Here is a 26,860-nt window from a genome sequence, read left to right on the forward strand (position 1 = left end):
ACTTCCGTCGTTCGTACTCTTCAGTTTTGGTTATAGAATACGCTTCAGGACTACAGTTAAGGACTTTGGCGTCCAGTTATTTATTTCGTTTTTCGGGAGGAGTTGGTGGAGATGGCGGTCGTCTTACTGCAGGCCCTAGAGCGGACGGAGTTGAACAAACTCCCGAAAGGCGTCCAGAACAAGCTGGAGAAGTTTGTAGCAGACCTGCAGAATGCTAACGAGGCGCTAAAGACGCAGCATGAGCGGTTCAAAGCAGACAGTGGTGAGTAACATCCGCGTAGCCACCATTATAATTCACTGTTACTAGTGTTAAAGTGACATAAACCAGTTATAGACAACTCCTGACTGCTAGAATGTCTTTATTTGTGTCGTTCGGTGTACAAACTAATGTCGTGTTTGATCCATTTTTGGATAAAAATCACCCTTTCTGTGCTAGCTGCGGTGTCATGCTAAAAGCTAACTTCGGCGGTGGAGAGGGATTCCCACAGGCTCAGAAAACACCTTCCGATCACATGATGCTTAGGAATCTTCTGTATGAAGGCCGAAATCACAAAATAATGCAACATATTCATAAACGCTCAAGAGAGAGAGAGAAAAAACAGTACTAATTTTAAATGAGATTTTGTGCGGGGGATTTCATTCATGCTTGGAAACACTTAAATCTTATTGTCTCTAATATAAATATATATATTACATATGTTTTAGGAAAATATGGCAGAGATGACATTGTCTAACTTTACATAGTATAGAATGAAATTCTTAAAAGACAAAGAGAGTTCAAAGAGAGAGATAAAGTTTGGGAAACAGACCAATGACTGGTAGTGGGTTACACAGACGGCACACTACAGACTATCGTAGCACACTGGTGTAGAAAAAAAGTGTCTTTGCTACAAAAATAAATAATGTGTTAATTAAAAATAGTTGTCAACATCATAAATTGTGACAAAAGCAGCCATATACATTCATTTTCATTCTGTCACAAATTTAAAGCGCTAATAACATTCCTTTAAGCAATTTACACATCTTGTGTCAACCTTTTTTCCACAGAAAAAATTACTTTGATATTCTTTTGTATCCCTGATTAACTGCTGAATATTTTGTCCCTGCAGAGCAACGATACTTTGACTTTGAGAAACAACTGACAGAGAGCCAAGAACAGATCCTTTCTGCCACAAACGACCTGCAGATCCTGAAAGAGGAGAATAAAAAACTAAGTGAGTTCTCATGTATTTATTATGTAACCAGTAAATCAGTTTCCCTACATTGCTAAATGTTTGATCTGAATGTTTCTCTTTGTGCAGATGAAAAGCTGAGCTCTCTGAAAGGAACAGAGGATGAGACCAGTGAAGAAAAGCAACCACAACAGGTAAAGGAAATGAACAGTTTCCAAACCTAAAATTATTACTTCTACCCCTGGTTGGTACTGATGGCTGGTTAATTTGCTGCATGTGACAGATCTGCTACTAAATATGATTAACATAATTTATTATTCCATTCAAAGTTATGTGATGTCTATTTTAAATTTCTTTTCTAACCTTTTTGTCAGTATGAATTAATTATTTCGCAAATATATCTCTTTTAAACCCAAAATGAAATTAATTACATAAATATTTATTTTGGGTCCAGCAAGGTAGGTTCAGTGTATGGATAATGTGGGTCATTATGCAAACACAGTCAAACACAGTTATTTGTGGTGAGATGACACTTGAACTTACATCAGATGTTTCAATTTGGTCAAATGAAGCTTTGTTATAAACAAACATGGTTGTGTTAAATGTGTGTTTTTAAGGTTTTTTTGTTAGATCAATAAAGTCATTCAAAATAGTTTTGGTTTAATCACTGAAACAATAACAAATTAGATTTTTCACTGTTGTTATAGTACTGCATCTGTGTATTTTCATTTTTATTTTTTGCAGCAAACCAAGGCAAAGTATGAAATTGAGGCGGAGAAGAGAGAACTGGAGAGGCTGCTGGAGAAGAGAACGCAGGAGGTGGAGAACCTGACAGGTAACTTTGTCATTCAGGTCCTCGTTGAAATATTACAATGTGCTAATTCAGCTTGATTTCCATTATTTTTCAAGAGATGTTTTCTTATCTCAGGTTTTTGTTTGTAGCTGCAGAAGACTTGCCTTATTTCTCCTAAATTTGTGACATTTGTGTTTTTAGAGGACATGAAACGTCTGAATGAGAAGCTGACCGACACCAACAAACTAAAGATGGAGCTCCAGCTAAAGCTGGATGAAATGCAGTCATCTACAGCCTCTGTGCAGGTCTGACAGCTTTTCTTCCGGTTCACAATGATGTACTACTTCATACTGGTCTGTCGCATAAAATCCACTCGTTGGGCTTAAGGGTGTTAATGCTTTTACGAGGCAGTTTTACGAAGCCAAAGAGGCAGTTTACCTTGTAAAAAACACTATATCGCTGTAATTGTAGCACCGAGAGAAACGAATGGAGCAGGAGAAAGAGCTGCTGGAAAAGAAAGTTGACTGGTTAACTGCAGAGCTGTCGACCAAAAGTGAGGAGTTACTGGACACCAACAGAGAGAAGGGGAAGGAGATACTGGAGCTGCAGGGCAGTCTGCAGAGCAGCAACGAGCAGGTGGCAAAAAGCTAAACACAGATACACTTCAGGCTTCTATGTTAGGGTTGGGTTTTGTTGTTCTGTTTAGCTTCCTAATGTCTTGTAATATTTCTCTTCAACAGGTGAGCAGACTTGAAAGTCAGCTCACTTCTCTGAAAGAACTCTGCGAAAGCCAAAGTAAAAGAGCTGAAGATCTCAATAGCAAACTGAAACAGGTAATTAGTCCTACTCCTACATATATACACTTATTTTTAAGAGATTTCCTTATGTCTTTTTTGTATTTATCATCTGTCCCTCAAGGCAAAGGATGAACAGGTTGCTATGGAGGAGAAATACTGCGTTGAGCTCAACGCTCATGTCAAGTTGTCATCCCTCTATAAGGTCAGAACCACTTAAATCTTAAAAACTCTTGATTACTGAGCACTAATTATTAAAAAAAAAAAAAGAAAAGAAAACTCGATGTGGGGTGCTTCCTTCTGCAGGGAGCAGCGACTGACATGGAGGCAAAGAACCAGGAGTTGAGCAGAGCAGTGGAGGAGCTCAGCAAGCTGGTCAAAGAGACGGGAGAAGGTAGAACCTCTGAGTTCTGTTTTTTTTTTTTTTTTACTTTAGCTTTCCATATGGCATTCATCTCTGATAACCTGCAATTGACCGACATTACGACTTTTCAGCTAACAAGGGTCTGGACAAGAAAGTTTCAGATGCTGAAGAGCAAAAAGTACGAGTCGAGGCAGAACTCAGAGAGAAGATAAAGAAAATGGAGAAGGAGCTGGAAAACGCAACGACGAAAGCTGCCGGAAAAAACTGCTGTACGAATATTCACTCGCACGCTTTGCAGATGCCCGTGTTCGTTCTGTTGAAGGTGGAGCGTAGCAGTGCTAATCTTAGCGCTTATCTTCTGTGTTTTCCTCGTGCAGGTGGGTCGTCTTTGACAGAGGAACAGCTGGACTCCATGTGTCCATCGGCCGCTGCCATCGCTGCAATTGTCAAGCCTGGCATGAAATTTTTCGATGTAAGAACTAAACCCAATTAGCTGAAGTCGATTTTTGTACAATTTTGGCTTAATTACTGCTCTGGTTGATCACCTACGAAATCAGCTTACGATTATTTCAGTAATCGATTAATTGTTTCAGCCCTAGTTTGGCTAGAAATCAACATACATTTCTTTATTTCCAACCACTGAGAGAGTTTGGAGTTGAGTATTTTTATATTCAGACGCCACTTTCCTGAGTAAAACATTCCCCGTCTGGGTTTCCCTTAGCTATATAACGCATACGCAGAGTGTCAGACCCAGCTGCAGCTTGAGAAACAGGAGACGAGGAGGGTGAGCAAAGTCCTGGATGAAATAGTCCAGGAGGTGGAGTCCAAAGCTCCTGTGCTCAAGCGACAGAGAGAGGAGTATGAGAGCATGCAGAGGTCAATGGCTTCCCTATGCAACAAACTGGAACAAGCTCGAACGGTGCGTCAAGTTATTTGCGCATGAATTTATTCACTTGGTGGCATTAAGTGATGTCTTTCATAAATGGCAAAAATGTTTTACACTACCAGGAGATCTACAGTCTGCAAAAAGAGAAAGATGAAGCCAAGCAGAGTTACGACGCCATGGAGAGAGAGAAACTAAAGGCTGAGAGGCAACTAGAGGATTCGTCTGCACAGGTATCGGATATCCAGTGTGAATTCATAGCAGTAACCCAGATCTGGAGTTTAACGTGTTAAACCCGCCTGGCCCAGCTGTGCAATCTCCTGGTCGAGTTGGAAGAAGCGCGCGGCAATCGGGTGTCCAAAGACGACGGCAGCTCCTCTGACATTTCCAGCACCTCGGAGGTGAACAGCTCAAGCCAGCTGTCGTTTCGCAGCGTGATGGAGCTGCAGAGACAGAACCAAAGCCTGCTGGGAAGACTACGGGAGCTGGAGGAGGAGAAGAGCAGGGAGCGGTCCAGGGAGGAAAACGCACGGTAAGAAATCAGTAGGTTTTATTTCATTGGAAGCGTTTCACAGGCGCTCTAAAAGAAAAGGCCTTCTTCTCTTCTTTTATCTCTGGTTGTAGCACAACGGAGCTGGAGTCTGCTGTGGATAAACTACAGAAGGAGGTGGAGCAGCTGAGAGAGCAGAGGAACCAGCAGAAACAGCTGGCCGACTCCAACGCTCGGCAGAGGGACATGTTCAAGGCTCTGCTGTCTCAGAGCACTGGCTTCAGCTTACCTCCTCAAGGTGACGCCAGAGCTCTGATGGAAATATCCACTATTGTCCCTTATTGTACCAACAAAGGGACAGACAAATGTAGTCACAGAAAAAGAGAAAAAATATATAAAAACAAGAATAAGAAAATGTACAGAAAGGGCAAATTTACAACTTAAAAGCATACTCTGATGAAACGAAAGATGCATCTGGAAGCGAGGTCATAATTTCTTGTTTTTGTTGACAGGTCAGGAGTTGGTTCTCCGTCCTTCCGCCCCAGCTACTCGCTCCACTCCTCAGAGAGCCGCAGCCACAGAGTCCAGCCAGACCACGCACACAAAAGCTGCTCTAAAACAGGTTGGCGTTTTCACAAGGCTTGGCTCTTTCCCTCATTTTATTGTTCTAACACGGTGAACGGATTACAGAAATCTCCTTCCAGTCTCCGCTCTGAAAGTAAATCTGTTTCCTTCCAGCTCAACGACGCTTTCACCTTGTATAAGAAGGAGAAGGCTGAGAATGACCGGATGCTGAACGAAACTAACGACCGACTGCAGAAGCAGCTGGGGGAGCTCCGCTCCAGCCACGCCAAACTCACTTCTCAGCTGGACTTCAGTAACAAGAGGTTTGGTTTTGCTTTTGAAAAAAACAAAATCCTGTTTCTGTCCTCAATTCCTGAAACATGCGTGCCTCTATTTGTCCAGGTATGAGATTCTTCAAGAAACCGTGTCGGCTTACCGCAGAGAGATCAGCGCGCTACAGAAGAGTAACCAAACAATGGCTGCCACAGCTCAGCGGCACGAGCTCAACATCCATACGATGGTCTTGGACCTGAGGAAGGCCAATGAAACACTGGCACTGGAACAGGTGAAGGAGGAAGAAGAAGAATATTGGGGATATTGTGTTAAGTTTAAACATCAGATTGTATTGGCGCTTTCACAACTGGGAGCAAACGCTAATTTGTTGGATTGATGTATTAAAACTGCAATAACACGTCAGCAATGACCATGTTTTATTAGCTTTTTCCAATTCTTGATTTGAGATTAATATATATATCAATGTATATCTTGATAGCTTTGTTTTATACAAAAAGATTCACATTATGTTCAAGTTTAGGAATTCATAATTTAAAGGCCTGAGAAAATAGAAGAAAATAAAACTTGAGTCATAATAGACTTTATTTTTAGTAGGTCCCCTCTGAATAATAAAAAAAAACAATTAATTGGTTTCAATTAAATCAATATTTTTTTGTTTGTCTTCATAAAAGGCTGACATCAACCTAAGTTATTCACGTTTTAGCAAAAAAAATGTTTTAGTAACAACTTTGAAAAGGCAGATTTGACGAGACTTGACCTTTGAATGTTCACTATCTTGTAAAGTTTATATTTTACTTTTTCTCTCATCTGACTTCGCATTCATTTGTTGCTTTCTTTTTTTGCTTTATTGTTTAGCAAATACAGATGGTTATTTTCTAGTTTAATAAAACTTTACGTTTGCCAGTTTACTTTGAGATCTTTTTCTTGAACTTCATTGCCAGATTGAGTTTATATCAGTAAGTCTGGTAACATAAAAGTTGTGGATTTACTTCTTTAAGTCATCAGTTTATGAACCACTAACAAAGACTGCGTTTTCTTTCCCCATCTTCCCGTTGATTTGCAGGTGCGTGTGGAGAACCTGACTAAAGAGAGAGACATGTTGCGGCAGGCAGAGTGTCGGCTCAGTAAAGAGAAGGAAGCTGTCCTGGCTGAGCAACGCAACCAGAACCTTCTGCTGACCAACCTGAAGACCATACAGGTATCAAACCAAACTGGATCCTTTTTGGTTTCCTCTCTTCCTGTTTTACTACAAAGGCTTTTTGGTGACTGTTTAAAATTAAATATTACATTTAATTCAGTAAAAAAAAAATTCTGATAAATACACGTACATTTTCTTTTGAATCATCTAATTTTGTCTTTGTTTTTCTCAAGTTGGCCATGGAGCGTACAGAGACAGAGACTCGCCAGCGACTTAACAACAAAATTGAACAGCTGGAGGCTGAACTGGCCTCAATAAAGGCCAAGCTGGAGGAGGAAGTTGCTCAGAGACACGCCCTCGGACGAAGCATGGATGTACATAAAATGTTTCTCTCTCTCTTTCTTTCTTCCTTTTTTTCTGTCCTTCTTTCTTTCTTTCTTTCTTAAGGATTCTTAAGCACAACGTAGCTAGATTTTCCAGCACTATTTACTATAAATGTTTTTATTCTGCTCCTTCCTCCTGGATTCTAGGCCCAGTTATTGGAAGCAAAGAAGCAGCTGGAGACACAAAACATCTTGCTGCAGAAGACCAAGGAGCTGCTGCGTGGCTCTGAGCAGCAGGTGACCGCGCTGAAAGCTCAGCTGGCGCCTGCGTCTTCCTCCGAAGGCGCCACCGCCTCCAGCATCACAACGACCTCGGTCGTCAGATCTGCCGCCCTGCGGGCTCCACTCAGAGGTGCGTACGTTTGCACGTGATACGTCCAGCTCTTAGAGACAAACCTTTGAGTCTCGGTGATAACGGTGTTTGTGGCTCTGCTCGTCTCCTGCAGTGCACTCCCCAGTCCCAGCAGCCTCTCCACAGCCCAGCCAATCAGAGCAGGAGTTTTCGGACCTGAAGGCTCAACTACGAAGTGCCGAGGAACAGAACGGTGAGCTGGCGGAGCAGCTGAAGAATGCCAACGCCACGGTGGAACAGTACCGATCTGTAGTTCTAACTCTGGAAGACAGCTTGAAGAAAGAAAAGGAGGTAGACGACACAATCATCCCAAGTTGGCTGAATGTAGTAAAATAAACACGGACGTACTCAATGTTTCCGTCTTTTCTTCAGTCGCGCTCTCCTCTGGAGGTCCGACTGAAGCAGTCAGAGGATGTGCAGAAGCAGCTGGAGAAGAAGATGCTAGAGGTGGAGAAGCTGAAGCAGCAGGAGCTGGAGGAGAGGAAGAAGGCTGTGGATGCAGTGGAGAAACAAGTAAGACGGTACAGGAGGAGATGAGGGGTCACCTGCTACCTTTGCCGTTTTAAGCAGTGGAGGATCATTAATCTAAAGAGACGACGTCTTCCTGAAACTGAACAAGATTTTAGATTAACTCAGTGATCCACTCTGATATTATGCAGAGTAGCAGCACTAAAAGGCGATACAAACTTCTCATGCTCATCAGTTTTTCTAAATAAAACTGTCATCAGTGAAAAACACTACTTAAACAACTTTTCAGTATATTTTTAAAATATTTTCTGTCAGAAAATACAAACCGTTTTAGATATGTTGATAACATACTCATTTAGATGTTTTAACACCTCATAGTCCAGTAGACTCGGTTCAGTTGGGGACAAAAGCTCCAACATTTGTTAAATTTTCAGAGGGTGTGGTTCCCTTTCATACTGCAACGTGTCAAACAAACCAAACCCTTTGAAAATCCTTGTTCTCTACTCACTTGTGGAGGAGAGGACAAGGATTTTCAGCAGAAGAAAACGTAATAAGAACCTCTGAAGAAGACGCAGAGTGCAACTTCGTCACAAAATGTCAACAAAAAAAATGGAGCAGCATCAGATTTTAGCGATTGAAGGATTTGTCCTTTGTCTTTGGCCAAAAACTACAAGTCATTTCTCCTGCTAATGCTGGACTCTCGGATTTGTTTTGGTTTGGTGTTCACATTTTGTCAAATTAAAATCATGTCTGATCATTTTCCCCTAATAATTCTGTCTTCAGAAGCATCAAACTTAATCACGATGCCAAAACTTTTGAGTGTGAACATATGTTTTTTCTTATATTTTTCTTATATATCTTTTTTCATATTTTTTTAATATGTTTATTTAGCTTAGTTTTATCATAAGAAGCTGTTTATGGGGCTTTTCAAGGCCCTAGGATTAACTTTTGTACTGAAGCTTATGTAGTTTCTTAAGCTTAAATGAAGCTCAATATATATTTTATATTATATCCAAAGAACATTGCTTTTTATTATATATTAAAGAAACATCAAAATCAAGGTTTAAATACTTTTATTGAAGTTTGATACATACTTGTTATACAAAAAAGCAGCTTAAAAAGTGTGTGCTTAAGAGACCGTTTTCAATAGGAAATGCCTGCAGCAGCTCAGAGCTGTGACAGGAAGAGGCTATTTTAGACATACATATATGAAACTTAAAGGTTATTTTTTTAACACCTAAAGTGTCAGACAGAAAGACCTTCGACTGAAGAGGAATTTTGAAACCTGCCCTTGGAAAATGAACAACAACTTAGAGATACTTCTCTGACTTGAGAGGTTCACACCTTCACCCTTTTGACCGTCTCTTGACCTTTTCTTTGGACATCACCCCTCGTTCAATGTGTTTTGGAAATAACCTGATTGTCAGATGTTTTTGGAATCTACTGACGTGGCTGGCTGGCAGTAGAAAATTTCCCTGTTCACACCTGCGCGTGTGCAAGGCCTATAAATCTGGGATGTAACTGTATTATAATCAGAATTCACTTTGATTGTCATCAAGTGTGTTTCTCCGTCTGCAGACGTTTGGGGAGAAATCGATTAAATAAAAGTCTTGTTCCTTGATTCTGCTTCTCAGTAGCCTGATGATTTTTTTAAAGATCTTTTCTGAAAGAAGATTTTCAAAACTCCACAATTGGAATTCGAACCAGACCAGAGTTCACTTCAACTGAACCGAGACCGAGGTTTATAGGTGGAGTAGAGTTTGCTTTTTTGGTCAGTGCCAGAGTTTGATTGCACATTCAAACCTCGTCAAACAAACCGGACTTTCTAGACAAGCAAACTAGAATCGGATTAAAGTGGACTAAACAAGGCTGGTGTGAACGCACCCTTGAAATATCGACTAAGCAAAAATAAGAACACTTTTACTTGCTTAGTTTGGTGTTTATTTGATGAATGTTTTGTTGTGTATTTTCTGGCCTGTTGTAGTTATAGACGAGTTGTTCGGAGTGAGTCTAAACCTGATTTGTTTGTCGAGGTGTTGGAGCTGCAGCGCCGTCTGAAGGCCAGTCAGACAGAACAGCAGGACGCCCTGGAGAGAGCTGCCGCCGCTGTCACACAGGAACAGAAAGCCACACAGAACAGCCTGCTGCAGGTCCATTTTAAACAAACCAGCTTCTTAAAATTCCAGCTTGGTCTGTCTAGAAATCAGGCTTCACTCAAACTCTGTTCTTCCCTCAGACTAAGCTAGCCGGCGAGGCGCAGGCCAAGTACGAACGAGAGCTGATGCTTCATGCTGCCGATGTGGAGGCTCTACAGCAGCTGAAGAAAACATCCCAGCAGGAAGCGGCACGCAAGAGGGAGATTGAAGAAGAACTGAAGAAAGCTACCTCCCTCCTACAAGTCAAAACTAATGTCTGGAGTACAACGGAGAAGCGACTAAAGGTGCAGCCGTCGTTGATGTGTTCTTAGGCTGAAAGATGTGTGTAACATTAGCCTTTGATTGGTCGAAACAAATTTGCTTCCACTCTTTTGCAGGAAGAGCTGTCCAGTATGAAATCTCGCTTTGAGGAACTGGGAAAACAAAATACCCTCCTGCTCCAGGAGATGGATGAAATGGCTGCCAGGAGTCGCCAGCAGCAGCAGCTGCAGCAGCTGGACCTTTCGTTTAGCGAGGAAGGGAAAACCACTGAACAGATTCTGGAAATCCTTAGGTGAGCTGGGGTCACTGCGTCTGCTTTAACACGAGTGTTGCCAAATAATTATGCAACTTCTTAACCAAATATGACTTTTTTGAGAATATTTAACTCCTTGATCATATTAAGGTTAATATGTGGTCCAGTGGATTTTAGTTTTTTTCCAGCTATAAAAGGGTTATTTCATTCCTTTTTTTTTTTTTTTTTTTACCTAAAGTTCCCTTTACTTGGTTTTGAATCCAAGGTTGTTTGGCTTGGATATCAAATAAAGCACTGGTTTTTGTATATTTTGGGAATTGAAATGTGAAGGTATTATGAATCATAAACTGTGGTTTATGAAATTTTTATTTTCAGTCCAGATTTGTGAGGCGTTAACCGTTTTTACTGTCAATTGACGGAGTAAAACATCAGAGCTTTAGTGATTGTTTTACTTTGTGCCAGGTAAAGGTTGCCGAGTTCAGTGTGTTTGCGTGTTGTTCAGGTTTGTGCGTCGCGAGAAGGAGATTGCTGTCGCTCAGTGTGAGGCGTCTGAAGGAGAGGCTCTACGCTACAAACAGCAAGTCGAGCACAAGGACAGAGAACTGAAGGAGCTGCAGGAAGCTCTAAATGCCGAGAGGGAGAGGATGCAAGTACGAGACTGAATGACTTCCTTGACCTCTTTTATCCTACTGTCATGCCTTTGACAAATGCAGAAATGCTTTTCAGGAAAAGTAAAGCCAGAATAAATAGTAATGATAAACATCTGGTGGTCTAAACTTTCCCCAGTTGACCAGCAAGACTCTGTGTGAGCAGCAGGAACAGCTGAAGAAGATGGAGAGCATCAGTGCTCTGCAAGAAACCAACAAGATGCTGAAACTGGACCGAGATAAGCTGGAGCTGGAACTTCAGCAGGCTCAGGCTAAAGTAAGAACCTAGCGCTAACTTTCATACTGTCTCTTGCTGCCTCCGGTTGTCTACGGTTAACTTTTTTCATTACAATAAAAAGAATATTATTGGTATATCTGTTGTAGTGAAATGCTGCATTACAGATGTTTAATTGAAGACATTTAAGACGTTGATCATAAATGCTTTCTTCCTTTGTTCCTTCAAGGTAACAAAGCTGCAGTCAGACATCGCCCCCCTGCATAACTCTCTATCCATACTGTCGGAGAAAAATGGCTCCCTGCAGGCTGACAAGAGGCTGCTGGAGGACGACCTCAAACGCTGGAAGGCTAAAGTTCAAGTAAGAATCAAACGGTTGCTCTTTTGGTGTTTTATCAGTGGTTCAGGTCTCAGCTGTAGAATAGGTTTTGTGTTATAATGTGGGAAAACTTAGAATGTTCTAGAGCTTTTGAGTTCGTCTTCAAATAGCAAACAAGCCTGGCTGCATTTTCAGATGTCCGTCAAAGGTCCCACACTTGCATCTCTCCTTCATGCTGTAAATTCTTATTGAACTGTTTTCTTACTTGTGCTTTAAAAATGAGCTAAAAAAAGGCTAAAAACTCTGAAAATTTGCGTGCAGAAGAGTAGAAAATCAGCTGAACTCAAAGATTTATCAGGTAACAAGGTTTCTTTTTAGTTGCCGCATGAATGGACGATTATTTTTTTTACATATATATTTGTGGTGTTTTTTTTCCACTGTGTTGCTGTCTCTGTCTTAATTTTTTTTCAGTTTGAGTAAATTTTAGTCTTTGTGTCCACAGCACCTGGTCAGCCAACAAAAAGAGGGAGACGCTGAGGAGAAACAGAAGATCACCGCTGAAAAAGAGGCACAGCAGAAACGCGTAGCGCAGCTAATTGAAGAGGCGGCTAAGCTGAGGACTGAGCTGGCCAGGTACAACACGCCTCGCCGGCGCGCTTCGTGGAGCTGCACTCAAACCGCAGCAGGAACACAAAGAGGCACACGCTTTTATTTTTGCTCCTCTGATTCTGTTTTGTGATTCAGATCCAACGCCAGCAGTAATTCAGCTCAGGCCCAGCTTCAAGGGCTCAAAGACTCCGTGGTCCGCTTGACATCGGAAAAAGACTCTCTGAAGAAAGACCTGGAAACCAAAAACAATGAAATTCTGGAGAAGAACAGGACCATCACACAGGTGAAGAAGATTGGACGCCGCTACAAGACTCAGTACGAGGAGCTGAAAGCCCAGAATGATAAGGTAGGACGGAGATCCTGGAAGCACTTTGGCCAAATAACGATTGATGGTCTGATATTAATCAATACAGCAATATAATAACTTTTTAGATGCTTATTTCCACTAATACTGGTGCTTGTCAACTGGTTGTGTGTGAAGGATTCATGTTAAAAATGGATTCATTTCAGCCCAGAAATTGTTTTACTTTTGTGAACATCTGACACTTTTTACTTTGTTTCTATTAAAAATCAAAAGGTAGTTCTAAATATCTAATTCAATTTTAACCAGTAGTGGAGTTAAAAATATGCAAATATATTATTTAGTTTAAATTATGTCTACCTAATTTTGTGTCTTCAGGTTTCAGTCGGGAATAACGTCTCTCTAAAGCAACGTGTTGTAATTTTATTGGGACTTTTAATTGTTCTTCTCTTTATTTCTGTTTCATCTTTGACCTGTGGTAATGGAGTAGAAACCTTTGTGACTTTACAGACCTAATGTTGAAGAGAGTGAATGAAAGATGCAGTGATTAATTATCAGTTTGGGTTCCAGACGGCTGGGGAAACTTCTGGAAAGGACGACCTGAAGAAGACCCAGGATGAGATACAAACTCTGAAGGAGGAAGCTCAGAAAAGGCAGGCGGAGGTGAGTTCAAAAGATGCATGTAGAGTTTGTAAAAAAGGGAGCATCATTTGGAAAGAAAAAAAATTAGACATACAACTACTGGTTAATTTAGTAAGTAGTAAGCATTCCTCCTGAGCAGGACCAAGTATGTTGAGTTAAAATGGCATTTTTAACTCATTTAGACAAAGGATTTAATAAAGAAGGGTTATAACTTATATGGAAATTTAGTCCTTCTATCCCCCAAACAGCTGTGAATGTTATTAAATTTTATAGATGCACATTTTTTGTAAAATATAGATGTAATTTACAAACATTTAGTTTGACACCAGATCATGTTTGCCGTAAATATGTTTGTGTAATTATTTGTACGAGATGATTTTGGGAAAAGCACAGTGACCTTTTTTTTTGTTTCGTTTTTCCTCATCAGGCTCAGAAGTCTCAGCAGGACTTGGAAGCGGTTCAGAAGGAACATCAGCAGAGCAAAGAGAAACTGCAGGAGCTCCAAACGCAGCTCACGCAGAGCCAGAACGAGCTGACGCAGGTGACACACACAGACATGAAGATGCGTTAGGGCTTGTTTGTGTTATTTTGCATTCTACTGTGCTCCTCCAGTGGTTAGCACTATTTTAATCCCAAACTGTGGTCTCACCACATGCAGTTTGCATGTTCTCTCAGTGAGTGAAATTCATTTTAAATGTGCGGTTTAAAAGCTTCTTTTTTTTAACAGAACACTGAGGTTGGACGGTATGCAAAATTTTCCCAACCGATATTTGTTAGTCAAATAAATGATAATGGGTCATATATTTGCTCAGGAGACATTTAGACTTTGTAAACATACACAGACTGATTTGACAATTTAGAACAAAAAGGTCCAAAAATTGAGGAATTGGTTGCCAAAATATACAGAGTTGCCTGTTTGGGATTACTTTGGTTGTAAAGAGGTAAACCACAGGATGTTTGTTAGCGCAGTTTCAGCAAAGGACTCGTAACTGCACAAGTTTTACACTTAAAGATGAACATGCTTGTTTTCCTGATCAAACTATTTCCAAAAGAAAAATCCAATTCTCTTTTTTTTTGGCTAATTCCGTATAGTTTTAGATGTTTCAGTCAAGTATTTATTTTGAATGTGCCAACATGTTTAAAAGAACATAAAACTGCTGCAGAGATTTTTTTTTTTTGATGGAAGTGCACACATTCACTAAAGACTTTTTTTTTTTTTTATGTTTTTTTTTCCTACTTGAATCCATGAAACAGGTAGTAATATTCTCCTGTTGTCTCTACTTTCCATTGTGGTTATTATTTAAATAAATGTATTTTCCGTTATAAATCTGAGTAAATAAATTACTGCTGCACTTTGGGGCATTTTGGTGAAAATAAAAGCTTTGCTTGCAGCTGGAAGGAGTTTCTGCAGCATTAAAATGATGCGTCTTTTGATTTTAATCAAGCATTGTTAGTGCCGTAGTCAAGAGAGTAACCTCATAAGCCAAAAAGGGCTTGTTGTGACAAAATAAAACTTTGGCTTATTTACTGGGGAAAAACAAAACCGATAACAGAAGTTTTCTGAGACGGGGTTTTTCTTTTCTTTTACTGAACTCATCTGAACCGGTTTTGGTTCAAAGTTACAGGTGTAAGCCAGAGATGTGCATAAACTGGTATAAGGTGGAGAGAAACTCAAGGATGAGGAAAACAGAAAGGAAGGTTCTCCCATTCTGAAGGGATATGAAAAATAATTGCATGTTTTTAAGTTTCACTTCTTCTCCAGCTTGACCTCAGGGAATCAATGATTTTTCAATTTACTCTGACTTTCAAATAAAAATATGTAAAGACAAATGCACCACATTTCAGCAGGATGCCATCAGCTGTTATCTCTAATTTTAATGGAAATAAGCTGCTCAAAACCTTTTTTTTTTCTTTTTCCTTTTTTTTACCTGTTTAGGCCCAGTCCCAGTTGACTCAGGCCCAGACCCAGTTGCAGCAGAATCAGAGCCAGCTGGCCCTGAAGCAGAAAGTATTTGACCAATTCAAGAACCAACTCCAGCAGGTGAGACAAAAGCCGTTCTAGGACTTTGCTCTGTTTAGTGAAGTAAACAAAGCATTTCTCCGTTTACGTTTGTGTTATGTAATTGTATCTATGCTTTTAATACAGCATATCCTTCTCTCCTGATTGTAGACACAGATTAAGCTGAAATCGGTCCAGTCTCTGGCCCAGGCCCGGCAGAACCAGATGCAGCAGATGCAGGAGGAGCTTCAGCAGGCTAAAGAGGCCGTCCAGCAGAATGCTGCTAAAGAGAAGGAGCTCCAGCAGAACCACGGTCAGGAGGTCAGCAACCTGAAGACCTCTCTGAGTCGAGCCGAAAACAAGGTGAGTCAACTTTCTCTAAACACACCATTTCTTCATTTTAAAAGGTATCTGATCATTTTTCTTCTCCATCTGATGTCCTCCACTAGGTGGCTGAGCTTCAAATCCAATTGGACAAGCTGCAGAAGGTTTGCTGCTTCTGATATGTGCACAAAATATTTTCCCAAAGTTAATTTAATTATGCATGTGTGTAAAAACAGGCAACATTTTATGACTCGTACATCTGGATGTACAACATGTACATCCAGATGTACATGTTGTGTTCATTTATTTTTGTACTTTTTTGTGTATTTTTAAGACCGTTTCTGAGCGTGAAGCAGAGATTATGAAACTGCAGGAGCAGCTAATTGAAGCTAAGCATGCTCATGAAGCTAACCAAGCAGCACTGGCCACCCAGAGTTCCCAGTCTACCCAGTCTACCCAGTCTACCCAAGCCAGTGACTCCACAGCCGCTGGAGATTTCAGTCAGACGGTGCATGATGAGCTGACCAAACTCAAACAGGAGGTGCTCGCTTTAAATATTATGCAATCCATTCCTGATTGGTTTCTTCTGCACCTTTATGAAGACATAAGGAAAAACAATAGTTGTATTAATGGTTGAATCTTATTTAATCTGTTTTTTTCTCTGCAGCTTTCTGAGAGTAAGAACAGAGAAGATCAGCTCAAACTGCAGATGGCTGAGAAAGAGGAGAAGACCAAAAAGGCCATTCTGGGAGCCAAATTAAAAATCAACCAAGTAAACAGTAAGTTGGACCTGAATATATTTTGACGATATAACTAACCGCATGTAGTTGTTTCATTGTTTACGAAGCCTCCTGCATTGATCGCCTGGACTTTTCACCTGCAGGCGCCAAAGAGCAGCTCAACCAGGAGAACGAGGAGCTGAAGCAGAGCAAAGAGGAGCTGGAGGTCAGGATGAACGCCCTCAAGTCTCAGTACGAAGGACGACTTCTTCGAATGGACAGAGAGCTGAGAGAACTGAGAGAGACACAAGTGCACTCTGATGGGAGGGAGGAAACTCAGGACCAGGGCGGAGCCAAGGTGCATCATGGGCTTCTTCACACAACTACGAATAAAAAATAACATCCAGTGGTTTTTATTTCACTTTTATTTATTCTTTTTGGTGGTTGCGTTTTATTAAAAAGATATTTAAAATATCTTCCAGTTCCTCTGTGGAGTTTTAGACTTTGAGAGGGCATTATCAGTACATTACTTGGAAACAGTGATATTATTGTTTATCGCAATAATTTCTGGGACAATTTATAATCCAGTAAAATTTGTTATTTGTTGACTTATTTGTTTTTTTTTTTTATTTTAATTTTATCTCCAACAGATGGATCAGCCCAGATCTTCAGACCAGAGACAAATTTCTTTGAAGAGTCCTGCTCAAGACAGGGGAAGGTAACGCCAACGCCAAGGACTTTGTTCTTGTTTTGAATGTTTTGTTGTTGTTTATGCAGGATTAAACTTCCATTTGGACTCATTAAGATGTTGGTTTTCAGGGATGGATGAGAAATGATCCAGAACAGGGCCGTCAACTCATTGCTGTTAAAATATCAATAGGTAGCTGTTCCTCCAGGATTTTGTGATTGTTTTAGTGTTTTTTGGAGTCTAGAGGGCCACATAAAAACCTACAGCGGGCCAGATTTTGCCCCTGGGCCTCGAGTTTGACATCTGTGATCTAGAAAAAGTCAATTTCTCGTTGTCTGAATCAAACTGATTGTCTTAATGTAAATTTTTCCATGATCAGCCTGAGCACCTCTGAGCCGCCCACCGCCAACATTCGGCCCACTCCAAGCACTCAGTCACCCAGCAACAAGCCGAGTCCATCCACCGGCAGCAAGTCCACCCCTCGCGCCAGCATCAGGCCCATGGTCACACCTGCACCTGTCCCCATCCCAACACCCACCGCCACAGTGATGCCCACTACACAGATGGAGAGTCAGGAGGGTAAAAACGGAGTAGCTTTTAAAATAAAGTAAAAATGAACAACTTAAAGGTAACTTTAGATGTGAGTGGGTAAAATGTGTTTCTCTCTGCAGCTCTCATCTCTACAGGAGCTTCTGTTCACTCCACCAGCTCTTCCCTCATGAATCCTCTGGCCTCCTTAACTCAGCCAACCAGCACTCAGGCCACGGCCTTCGTTCAGCCCACCCAGCAGCAGGTGGCCAATCAGGACGCAGGATCCAGCATAGAGGCCGAATGTCCATCCACATCCTCCTCATCCTCCTCCTGCATGCCGTCAACAGGTGATCAGCAACATCGCCTTCAGATGCTGTCAACCTTGAAACTTGAGACGTTGCCTTAAAACGCAAAGGCGAAAACACAAATGGTTGATTTTAGTGTATAAGCTGACGTTCAAGTTTTTGTTTTGGTGTAGCTAAACCTGGCTCAAAGCGAAGCAGAGAAACCGAAGAGGAGGAAGAGGAATGTCGACCGGAGAGTTCCCAAACGCCTCCCAACACTAAAAAACTACGACTGAAACCAACAATCGCTCTGCAGGTAAAAGAAAACACCCAGAGTCTAAAAGACTATAAACACCTTTTTCATTTAAATTCTGATCATCTCCCATGTTTCTCAGTTCTTACTTTGTTCTACATCCATTTCTGTCACATGTTGGAACTTTTATTGAACTGTGAAAAATTCATAGCCGTCTCTATGGAAAGTTGGTTGTCTGGTATAAAACTACACGTGCATAAAGTCTGAATTTAAAACTTAAATGAAGGCGATAGTTTGTCAAACCATTCTTCATGCTTTGCACATTTGGCTTCAGTTGGAACAGTGTATTCATATTAAAGATCAAATGGAAACTAAAAATATTATCTGCTATTTCAGTCCTCTTTTCTTTGCTAAAGATTGTTGATGTATTAAAAACTGTTTTGCGGGTCCTTTAAAAATGAGAATTACTGCACAAAAATGAGGTTTGTGTAATTTTCCTTGTTGCAGATGGAGGGTGATGAAGAGCTGGAAGAAGAGCTGGGCGACATGGGAGAGCAGCAGGTTTCGCCTGATGACAGTCGGGTCGGTTCTCAGAGAGACATGAAGCAAAACTGTTTTCTAGAAAATAGACACAATACAGATTGTTGTAGGATTTACACAATATTTCTGACACACCACTGTAACTCCACTCGGTAGTAAAAAAGAAAAAATCAGTACATCGCAAGGTTTCCCCCAGAAAACTTGCTAGGTCAGTGATTCATCCAGTAGTCTGTCGTGTTTTTGAGTTACAAATGTTTAAAGTTGATAGGAAATTTGAGAATTTCACTTAGTAATTATGTATTATTGAAATATTGGAAGATTAATACCTGAAAATCAACTACAAAGTCTTAAAAAATGCAAACATTTTAAAAAGACTTAAATAAGTAATGCTTAGCCTGGTGGGGGCTCAAGTAAAGCCTGGTAGCCCGCCAGGCTTATAATACACTGGGGGAAAACCTGCATCAGATAGGGCCTCAGTAAATAATGCATTTTGTAAACGTTCTTTTTATTTTTGCAAAAAGCACCTGCTTGTCGTATTCAAAAATTTGAATCCTGATGAAGTTAATTTATCAGATTAAAAGAACCGCTTGGAAATAACAACCTGTTAGCAGGTATTACACATACTGTATATCAAGGTCATACTTCTGTTTAATAATTTTTTTTTTTGGGCAGATTAATTTTCACATTTTAAATAATACATTAATAAATACGACTGTAAATGAGGCAGAATAATCACGCGGATGTATAAAAAAATAAAAAATAATAATCCTACGAACTTGAATGAAAACGACTCGAGAAAGCAATATAGCCTGAAACAAAAAGTCCAAGCTTCCCCTTTGATTATGTTGCGGGTAGAACTGTAAAGTTCTATATATTAATGTGTTTTAATTGGTCCGTGTTTGCTCTGCAGGAGCTCCCAGAGGAAGGCTTCCAGGCGTTTTCTGAGGAGGACGAAGGAGTTTCCCAGTCCGTCCCGTCTGACCAGGGCTCCCAGGGCTCGGCTTTAATTCGAGACGTCATCGTGATCGACACCGACAGCGAGAGCAGGGAGAGCAAAGACGGGGACCAGAGAGTGGAAGAAGAGGATGAAGACGAAGAAGAGGATGAAGAGGAAGCAGGAGGAGATCAGGTTTGTCTTCTTTTCTAACCAATTAGTGTTTTGTTTTTTTAGACGCACACGTCTCAGCTACTGACTTTCTTTGTTCATCGCTGTCTCAGGAAGACGACGACGAAGAAGATGATGATGGAGCTGCTGACAGTGGGATGAGAGGAGGAGAGGAGCACAACGAGGAGAGTCAGGAGGCTGAAGATGAGAGAGAGGAAGCCGCTCCTTCAGGCGGTTCCAACGCTGAGGAGAATGTGAGTGGTGCCCCCTCCAGCTCGCAGCGCCCTGCTGACCCCTCACAGAGCGGTAAGCCCAAAGCCCGCAGCGCCGCTTCCTGCACACTTGTGACGTCACCTAACCGAGTCGCCGTCTACTTCAGGAGAAGGCACCAGCTGTGGAGCAGATCTCGGATCTGCTAGGGATTACCTCCACCACCCTCCAACCTGCTCCTCTACACACTCGCCCTGCTCCTCCTCCTTGATGCCCCGCCTCTCCCAGCCGCGCAGGCCGTCACCACGGCTCTTCATCCAGGCTCCGGCCCCTGAACTGGGGCCCCCACACACACAGGTAAAACCAAAAGCTGTCATATTAACAAAGGTTTGACTTGTGTAACAGGAGGTTTTGTTTGGAGTACGCAGCGTCAGTGGTGTGTTTGTTTCTCAGGATTTTTCTTTGTTTTTATTACTAAAGGGAACAGTAAAACACTCATTCTAGCTCTTCAAATGTTTTAAATCATCTTCCAAGTACTGAAGTATTTGCGATGACGCTATAAAAGTATTTTAAACTTATAAGAGTTTAACTTTCATTCTGCAAAGCAGCTGCTTTATTTTAGAAGATTACGCCGCTATCATGTTAAAGAGCAAAGGTTTGTACTGCATTTAAATAAAAATACAATCAAAACATTGCTGCTAGAATTGGAATTGCTGCAATCGCAACATTGTTAATTTTGGAGCTTTCGGATATAAATCTCTAATTTAGTTTGTAATAAACACATCTACAGTCCTGTGATAGAAATGTCTGCTTTTTTTTCTTGTTTTTTTTCTGTAGAGACAGCCTTCTCAACTTCGTAGACCATCATCGGGTCGTGGACCTCAACTAACTCCTGGATTAGCCTCCATGGTAAGAAAATGAACATGTTTGACTATATTACTAGTCTGATTGACTTCATAGTTGACATTCAGCTTAATTAATTAAGGAACAAGCATAAATAGTTGCTACATTTAGGAAGAAGTTACCATTTTAGGCACTGGCACTTAAAGTCTGGCAGCACATGTAAACCACTGTTTTAGCATTTACAAACAACACATGTTGCAGCAGATATAGAATATTAATTTTACTAATTTTATTTCATGCTGCTTTATGCAGACACTCTGTCTGCCTTATTGAACTTTCAATCATCTCTACATGCTTAATGCTTGGAGTGACTCCAGCTGTTTTCCAAACTATTTTCTATATCATTTGGAAATAATTATTCAAGCCACCAGGGGGCACTTATAAACATTTAATTAGACCTTAATAATTATTAAGATATTAACTTAGTTCTGATACTGTGCACCACCTCATCCCAATACACATGCTCTACATATAACACACTTTTATGTGGAAGGACTTGGAGGCCCTCAGATGCCGAGAATCACATAATATGCCAATATATCTGGCAATACAATCAGCGCTTAAAGTATTTTAAAAATTACACATCAATAGCTTCTTCAGAGGATTTTTGTTGGACTCCCCTCTGCTAAGCTCTGACTTAGCAGAGGGCAGAACGTTGTGTTGTAACTTGTTCTGTCAGAGGATAAAATCTCATGGCTGATCAGTTCCTGTGAAGTTTATCGAGCAGGTAAATTGAACCGAGCGTGTCTGTGTGTTTCTATAGCCGTTCTTTGACGACGATGACAGAATGGTTCCCAGTACTCCCACTCTGGTGGTCCCACACCGCACCGATGGCTTTGCCGAGGCTATACAGTAAGAGTCGTACACATCCTGTTGTTCTTCTCTTGGAGGAATCTTTGCAGGCGCTGCGCTCATTTATTCTCCTTCCTTTCCAGCAGTGTCTGAATGACGAAAGCTAACTTTGTTCTCTGCCTTTAACTCCTCAGTTCTCCACAGGTTGCAGGTCTTTCCACCAGATTCAGGTTCGGGCCTCCAGAAGATTTGCTGCAGCAGGCATCAGCTTCACATTCGGACCTGGGACAGCTGGCGTCGCAAGGAGGTGCAAACCATTCACATACACACATTCACCAACCTATTAGCGGTAATGTCACCTATAAATAAAGCTTTTGTACATGTAGGCTTGGGGATGTATGAGTCTCCTCTCTTCCTGGCTGCTCATGATGAAGATGGCGGAGGGAGGAGTGTCCCTACCACACCTTTACAGGTGGCTGCACCAGGTGAGCTGACGCATACCTTATTTATTTATTTTTTTGTTTGTTTCTTTGGTATACCTCTGTTTGCTAACACTCTTGTTTCCCTCAGTGACGGTCTTTACAGAGAATATGCCCTCTGACAGTGGCGACAACCTGGCCTCCCAGTCGGTTCCCATGGTAACCGCCTCAACTGGGATGACTGCTGCTGCAGATGATGGAGATGAGGTTTTCATGGAGCAGGAAGGAGACGGGTGAGGATCTCATGCAGGAATTCATGTTGAAGCTAACATTATGTTACATGATTATAGTGTACTAAATCAGGAGGAAAATATGGAACCTCCAACATTTTTGTATCTGTGTTCAGTCCAGATATTGACGTTTCTCTGGACGGCCAGATGGTCATGGAGTCAACAGGACAGCAACGCGATGATGCCTCCCTGCCGTCTACAAGTCAAGATCCTGGTAATTTACTCGGTTCAATAATTCTTTCATCTTAAATCATGGCCTGGATTGTAAATTCTCGATTCTTGTTGTTTACGTTATTTAAGCCTCCTCAGGTTTCTACGAAGAGGTGCTGCTGTTTGCAACATGTAAAGCTCGATATAATAAAGCGAGTGTTCAAATTAAATAGGTTTGTCCAGGTATCCCATCCACACTGACCGATTCTGTGATTGATTTAAATCTGCCATCAATTTGTACAAGAAGTCTGATGATCAAATCGCCCTTACACACCTGTCTGTTATGCAGCAATCACACACCGTATCTCTCCAGGGTTAAAGGTAAAAACTTTTCCAAAAAGCTAAAGTGTGGCATGTCTCCACTCAGCACTGATATATTATAAATCTACTGGTCTGAAGAACCTTGCCAACAAACAATTAAACGCTGTGAAGGCCTCAGCGTTGATGCTGGAGCTAAAAAATGGTCTCCAGTCACATGAGCTTTTCGTCATGTAAAAGCGAACTCTGTTTGGGATAACAAGAACCCAATGTGACAGTCATAACCATTAATGTTCACTTTACACCTCATGTCACCTTTAAGTAAAATTAACAACATTTATGTCGCAAGTGAATTACTTCTGGCAGCTTTAATAGCTGCTGTTGTAAGAGTAAAAGACGGGCAGTGAAGAGACGAGTTAAAAGCATGGATTACTGAACCTACCAGGACATCAGGCAGTAATACAGGCTCACGTCGGGTTTGTTCGTCTCCTATCTCAATGTTGTCCATTTATTTCTGCAAAATTCAGCAGGATCCATTATTGAAAGGGCTTTTTTCCCCCCAAAATGTTCACCCGGAGCATAATCTTCCCACTTAAAAAGGAGTCTAGAGTTGCATTTGAAACATTTTGATATGTAACCATTTCACTTGTCAAAATATAATGTTTCAATTGTTGACTGTGACCTACAAACTTGTATTGTTGTGCTTTTATGATGTAAAACACCTTGAACTGCTGAAATGTGGCATAAACTTGATCGATCTATTAACCGCTTTGATGCCCTCATTATCTAAACAGGTTTGATGTTGCAGCTTGTAGTCCATCATCATTATTTAACAATAAAATCACCTGATTTTATTGTTTATTTAACCAGACACCAGCAGTGACAGTCAGCCTCGCTCAGTAACAAGCCAGCGTCAGACGGGCATCCTCTCAGGCAGAGGACGGTTCCTCAGTCGCACAGGTAAGGAGAACTGACGGCTTTTTAACCTTTTGCTTCATGATTGTATTATAATTAATACAATCCAGTGACTCGAGTACAATGATAAAGCAGTTTATTGATGTGCAACAAGCAGCATACATGACATGAACATGTTAAATCACAGCATATGTCCGTTTAGTCTAAAAGGTTTTATCTTTCGTTTTAGGAGCGTTTTCTCGAGCAGGAAGAGGCGGAGCCACATGAAAAGGGGGTGTGGCCTGACACTGATTTTCCTTCCAGATTCATCTTTATCCGTTTAGGACATAAAAAAAAACCTTTAACTTCAATGTTTCAAAAGGTTTGAAGGTCACATAAAAGTCAATTGCCACAATTTATAGGAGACGTAACAGGTTGTCTTTTCTCATATAAGACATGTTTGATTGTAAAATCCAGTGAGGTTTGGTGTAATTTGTCCTGATTTGTTTTGTATTTTGTTCTGTTAGAGCCTATTCTGCAAGTGTTTTTAAGAATAAAGTGGAATAACAAATGGCAGCAATGTCATGTGATGACTCTCTTCTAATAGTCCTTAGATGCTGTATATAAAGATGGAAAATTGGATGGTTCAAATTTGAAACTTTTACATCATCTAAAGTGTTGAAAAGTAGTGAATTACTGCAAAAAGCATTTATTTAAGAGCATCCTGTTGATGTATCTTGACGCAGGAAACCAGCGTTCTCCGCTGGAGGTGCCTATGGACAGCGCAACCAGAACCTGATGGAGTTGGTCGGGTGGGGAGGGTCCTGGTTCTGACCTGCCGGGTTGGCAGGGTTGGTCGCCATGACGAGAGGGCTCAGGAGTCGGTTGGGAGGAGGCGTGAGGGAGGCGGGGGGATCAGGTTTGACCAGAGCCGGCAGGTCTCCTGTAATCTGGACTCTGAAATAGAGAGCTGTGTAGACAACAAAGAGTTCAGGATTACACATACAGTGATCATATAATGTAAAATTTGAAAAAGGTACTGTAATAAGCATGCAACACTTTAAATTTAAAGTGAAAAATTCACAGTATTATTCTCAAATCACATTACACCATTTATTTTAGTTTATAAACCTTCAATATTCACTTTTTTATCTCCATTATTTGTTTTTAAGTACTGATCTCTGAATGCTTGTAGCAAACAGCAGATTTTTTTTTTTTGGGATGATGTACCAGTGAATACGGCACATCGCTGTTTTTAGTAGAAGGTGTCTTGAAACTTATTTCCACCCAATTTCTCTGTTTTACGAGCACAAAACAAATACAAATCAGGGATTTTATTATGTGATTTATTGCTTTATAGCAGCAAACTCCCCTGGTTTCTCTGGAGGAGCTGCAGAGATCCACAGCTATGGTGAGAGAATCAGTTGACGAAGTTGAGAAATTACCCAGATCATAGAGCCAGTGCTTCAATGGAGCAGCTTAGAAACAAGCTTGTTCACGTTAGAATGGCCCCGTCAAAGTCTTAACCTAAATCATGACCTGTGGCAACCATGTACATTGATTTTTGCAGATGCTCTCCATCCTATCTGAGTCCAAGTTAATTTCTAGAACGTTCCCAGACTCTAGATATGCAAAGCTGGTAAAGACGCATTGCAAAAGATTTGCTCTAATTACAGTAAAAGTCATTTCTACCTGGGATGCTTAAAGAAACAAGTGCATGCCACACTTTTCATCCTCTTATGTATAAAACGGTTTTGAAAACCACTTAAAATTGTCATTCCACTTACGTTGTGCACTAATTTGTGTTGGTCCGTTACGTGAAACGTTTTGAAATACAAATTGTAAAATGAAATCCAGGGATGTGAAGACCTAGATCAGACTGGTACTTACGTCCAGAGAAGACGAAGTGTTGGTACGGGTTGGTGCTCTGCGGAGCGGGCATGGACAGAGCGGAGGTGACGGGGGATGGGAAGCCCGTCAGAGAAACTTTGATGTTGATCTCCCCGCTCAGAAGAACGTCTGCTGCTGAAATGCAAACAGCATGAGTGCGGATCAAAGTAAAACAGATGCAATCTCCTTTACATAATTGCATCAAAATATCTGTTTTACTGACCGGCTTGTTGGGCAAGGTTTTTCAGCGTGGAGCTTTTTGGTTTGTCCCTGCAGAACGCAGAGCTGCCTGGGAGGACGGTGAACCTCTGCATTATGTCTCCTAGACAGAAACGACATTTATTAGTTTTAACAAACCAAAACAGTCGCTGTCTGAAACTAGACATGATGTCCATCTGTCGTATTGTTATCTGGAGACGACGACGCGTAGATTTAAATCTGTTAGATCTTGCTAGTGTTCGTATCACTGGCTGCTTCCTGCTCACCTGGCTTGAAGAAGAAAATGGTCTCCAGTCTGTTCCTGGTGGCCGGCACCACCAGAGCAGCGCTGATGGGCCCCGTCAGACCTGGAAACTCAGAGGTCAAAGGTTTCGGGTAGCCAGGCTCAACCATCAGGTTCTCATCCAGACGCCAGCACTGGTTTCCCTGGGCAACGGACAAAGAGCTGATGGAAAACCTCCCATCATCATGAAGTAAACTGGTCTGTCGAACGTATTTTAAATTTGGGTCACGTGTCAAGAATGTTTTTGTTTGTGTCAGAATGTAGTGATAAAACTACCTATTGAGAAATAGTTAAAATATGAATAAATAGATGGCTCTACAATTGTTGCGAATCTTTTGAAATTAAGTATTAAACATCTGTTCGCAATATTTTAATTTGGCCACACAGATAAAACTGCAGTGATTTAATTGGTAAAATATTTTATTCTAAGCATACATGTTGTTGAGGTAGTTCAAGGTCATGTTCCATCACGTAAAGGAACAGAAAGTTTATAAGTTAATTTGATGAGACCAAGTTTTGGAAGAATCTCGTTGGGTTCACAATATCTGACACGTTTTTTCATGGCATAAGACAAAGATCATAACTATGATCTTAACCCCTGATGTGAAAAAAAATGTGTAATAGTAAGCATAGTAAAATAAAAAAGACTGATGAGGTCGGATGAGGTCTTTAAAGCCAAATTGTTTTGCTACTTGGCTTTCAGCAGTGCTAAACTGCTCTGATGTTGAGCTTTGATAATATATTTTACAGTATTTGTCTAAGGCATAAAAGACACAAGTCGTGTTTTGTACTAATCCTCCTGCCTGACTATGAATTTATAATCCAGACTGGACTCTTTTCTGATTTATAGCTCTCCTTGAGAATCTTATTATTAATTTAATGAATCAAATTAAATATTCATAGGAGACGACCCCTTGTCACTATCAAACAT

General features: G+C 40.9%; 2 protein-coding genes across 3 annotated transcripts in view; one reads left to right on the top strand and one right to left on the bottom strand.

Annotated features, from left to right (window-relative positions):
* Positions 1-24,113, top strand: LOC103479306 (nucleoprotein TPR-like). Its single transcript, XM_008433668.3, has 55 exons — positions 1-262; positions 1,110-1,214; positions 1,302-1,366; positions 1,917-2,007; positions 2,167-2,270; positions 2,437-2,601; positions 2,706-2,798; positions 2,884-2,964; positions 3,066-3,153; positions 3,255-3,392; positions 3,501-3,595; positions 3,845-4,042; positions 4,132-4,239; positions 4,315-4,538; positions 4,631-4,794; positions 5,009-5,118; positions 5,235-5,383; positions 5,463-5,625; positions 6,418-6,552; positions 6,726-6,866; positions 7,023-7,227; positions 7,322-7,518; positions 7,600-7,740; positions 9,729-9,845; positions 9,932-10,135; positions 10,229-10,404; positions 10,868-11,015; positions 11,152-11,289; positions 11,477-11,608; positions 12,069-12,199; positions 12,311-12,521; positions 13,047-13,139; positions 13,546-13,659; positions 15,055-15,159; positions 15,289-15,480; positions 15,567-15,605; positions 15,776-15,982; positions 16,109-16,220; positions 16,325-16,518; positions 16,811-16,878; positions 17,228-17,427; positions 17,520-17,726; positions 17,858-17,979; positions 18,424-18,498; positions 19,367-19,585; positions 19,675-19,867; positions 19,941-20,128; positions 20,609-20,680; positions 21,438-21,526; positions 21,661-21,773; positions 21,853-21,951; positions 22,037-22,178; positions 22,292-22,389; positions 23,514-23,603; positions 23,788-24,113. Exons 1-55 carry the CDS (start codon positions 112-114, stop codon positions 23,823-23,825), a joined length of 7,437 nt encoding a protein of 2,478 aa, XP_008431890.2. The 5' UTR covers positions 1-111; the 3' UTR covers positions 23,826-24,113.
* The window catches only part of prg4a (proteoglycan 4a), a 7,419-nt gene continuing 4,236 nt past the window's right edge, over positions 23,678-26,860 (bottom strand). Inside the window, exons 12-15 of one of the 2 annotated variants that reach the window (XM_017310181.2) lie at positions 25,913-26,072; positions 25,651-25,749; positions 25,428-25,559; positions 23,678-24,507 (exon numbers count right to left, since the gene is read on the bottom strand). In XM_017310181.2, the coding sequence (XP_017165670.2) occupies positions 24,311-24,507; positions 25,428-25,559; positions 25,651-25,749; positions 25,913-26,072 (588 nt within the window). In that variant the 3' untranslated portion in view covers positions 23,678-24,310. Of the gene's footprint in view, positions 24,508-25,427; positions 25,563-25,650; positions 25,750-25,912; positions 26,073-26,860 lie in introns of both variants that reach the window. The other variant, XM_017310180.2, reaches the window with a different exon arrangement.

This window comes from Poecilia reticulata, chromosome 17 (genome assembly GCF_904066995.2).
Source record: "Poecilia reticulata chromosome 17, P_reticulata-male-v2, whole genome shotgun sequence".
NCBI classification, from domain to species: domain Eukaryota; kingdom Metazoa; phylum Chordata; class Actinopteri; order Cyprinodontiformes; family Poeciliidae; genus Poecilia; species Poecilia reticulata.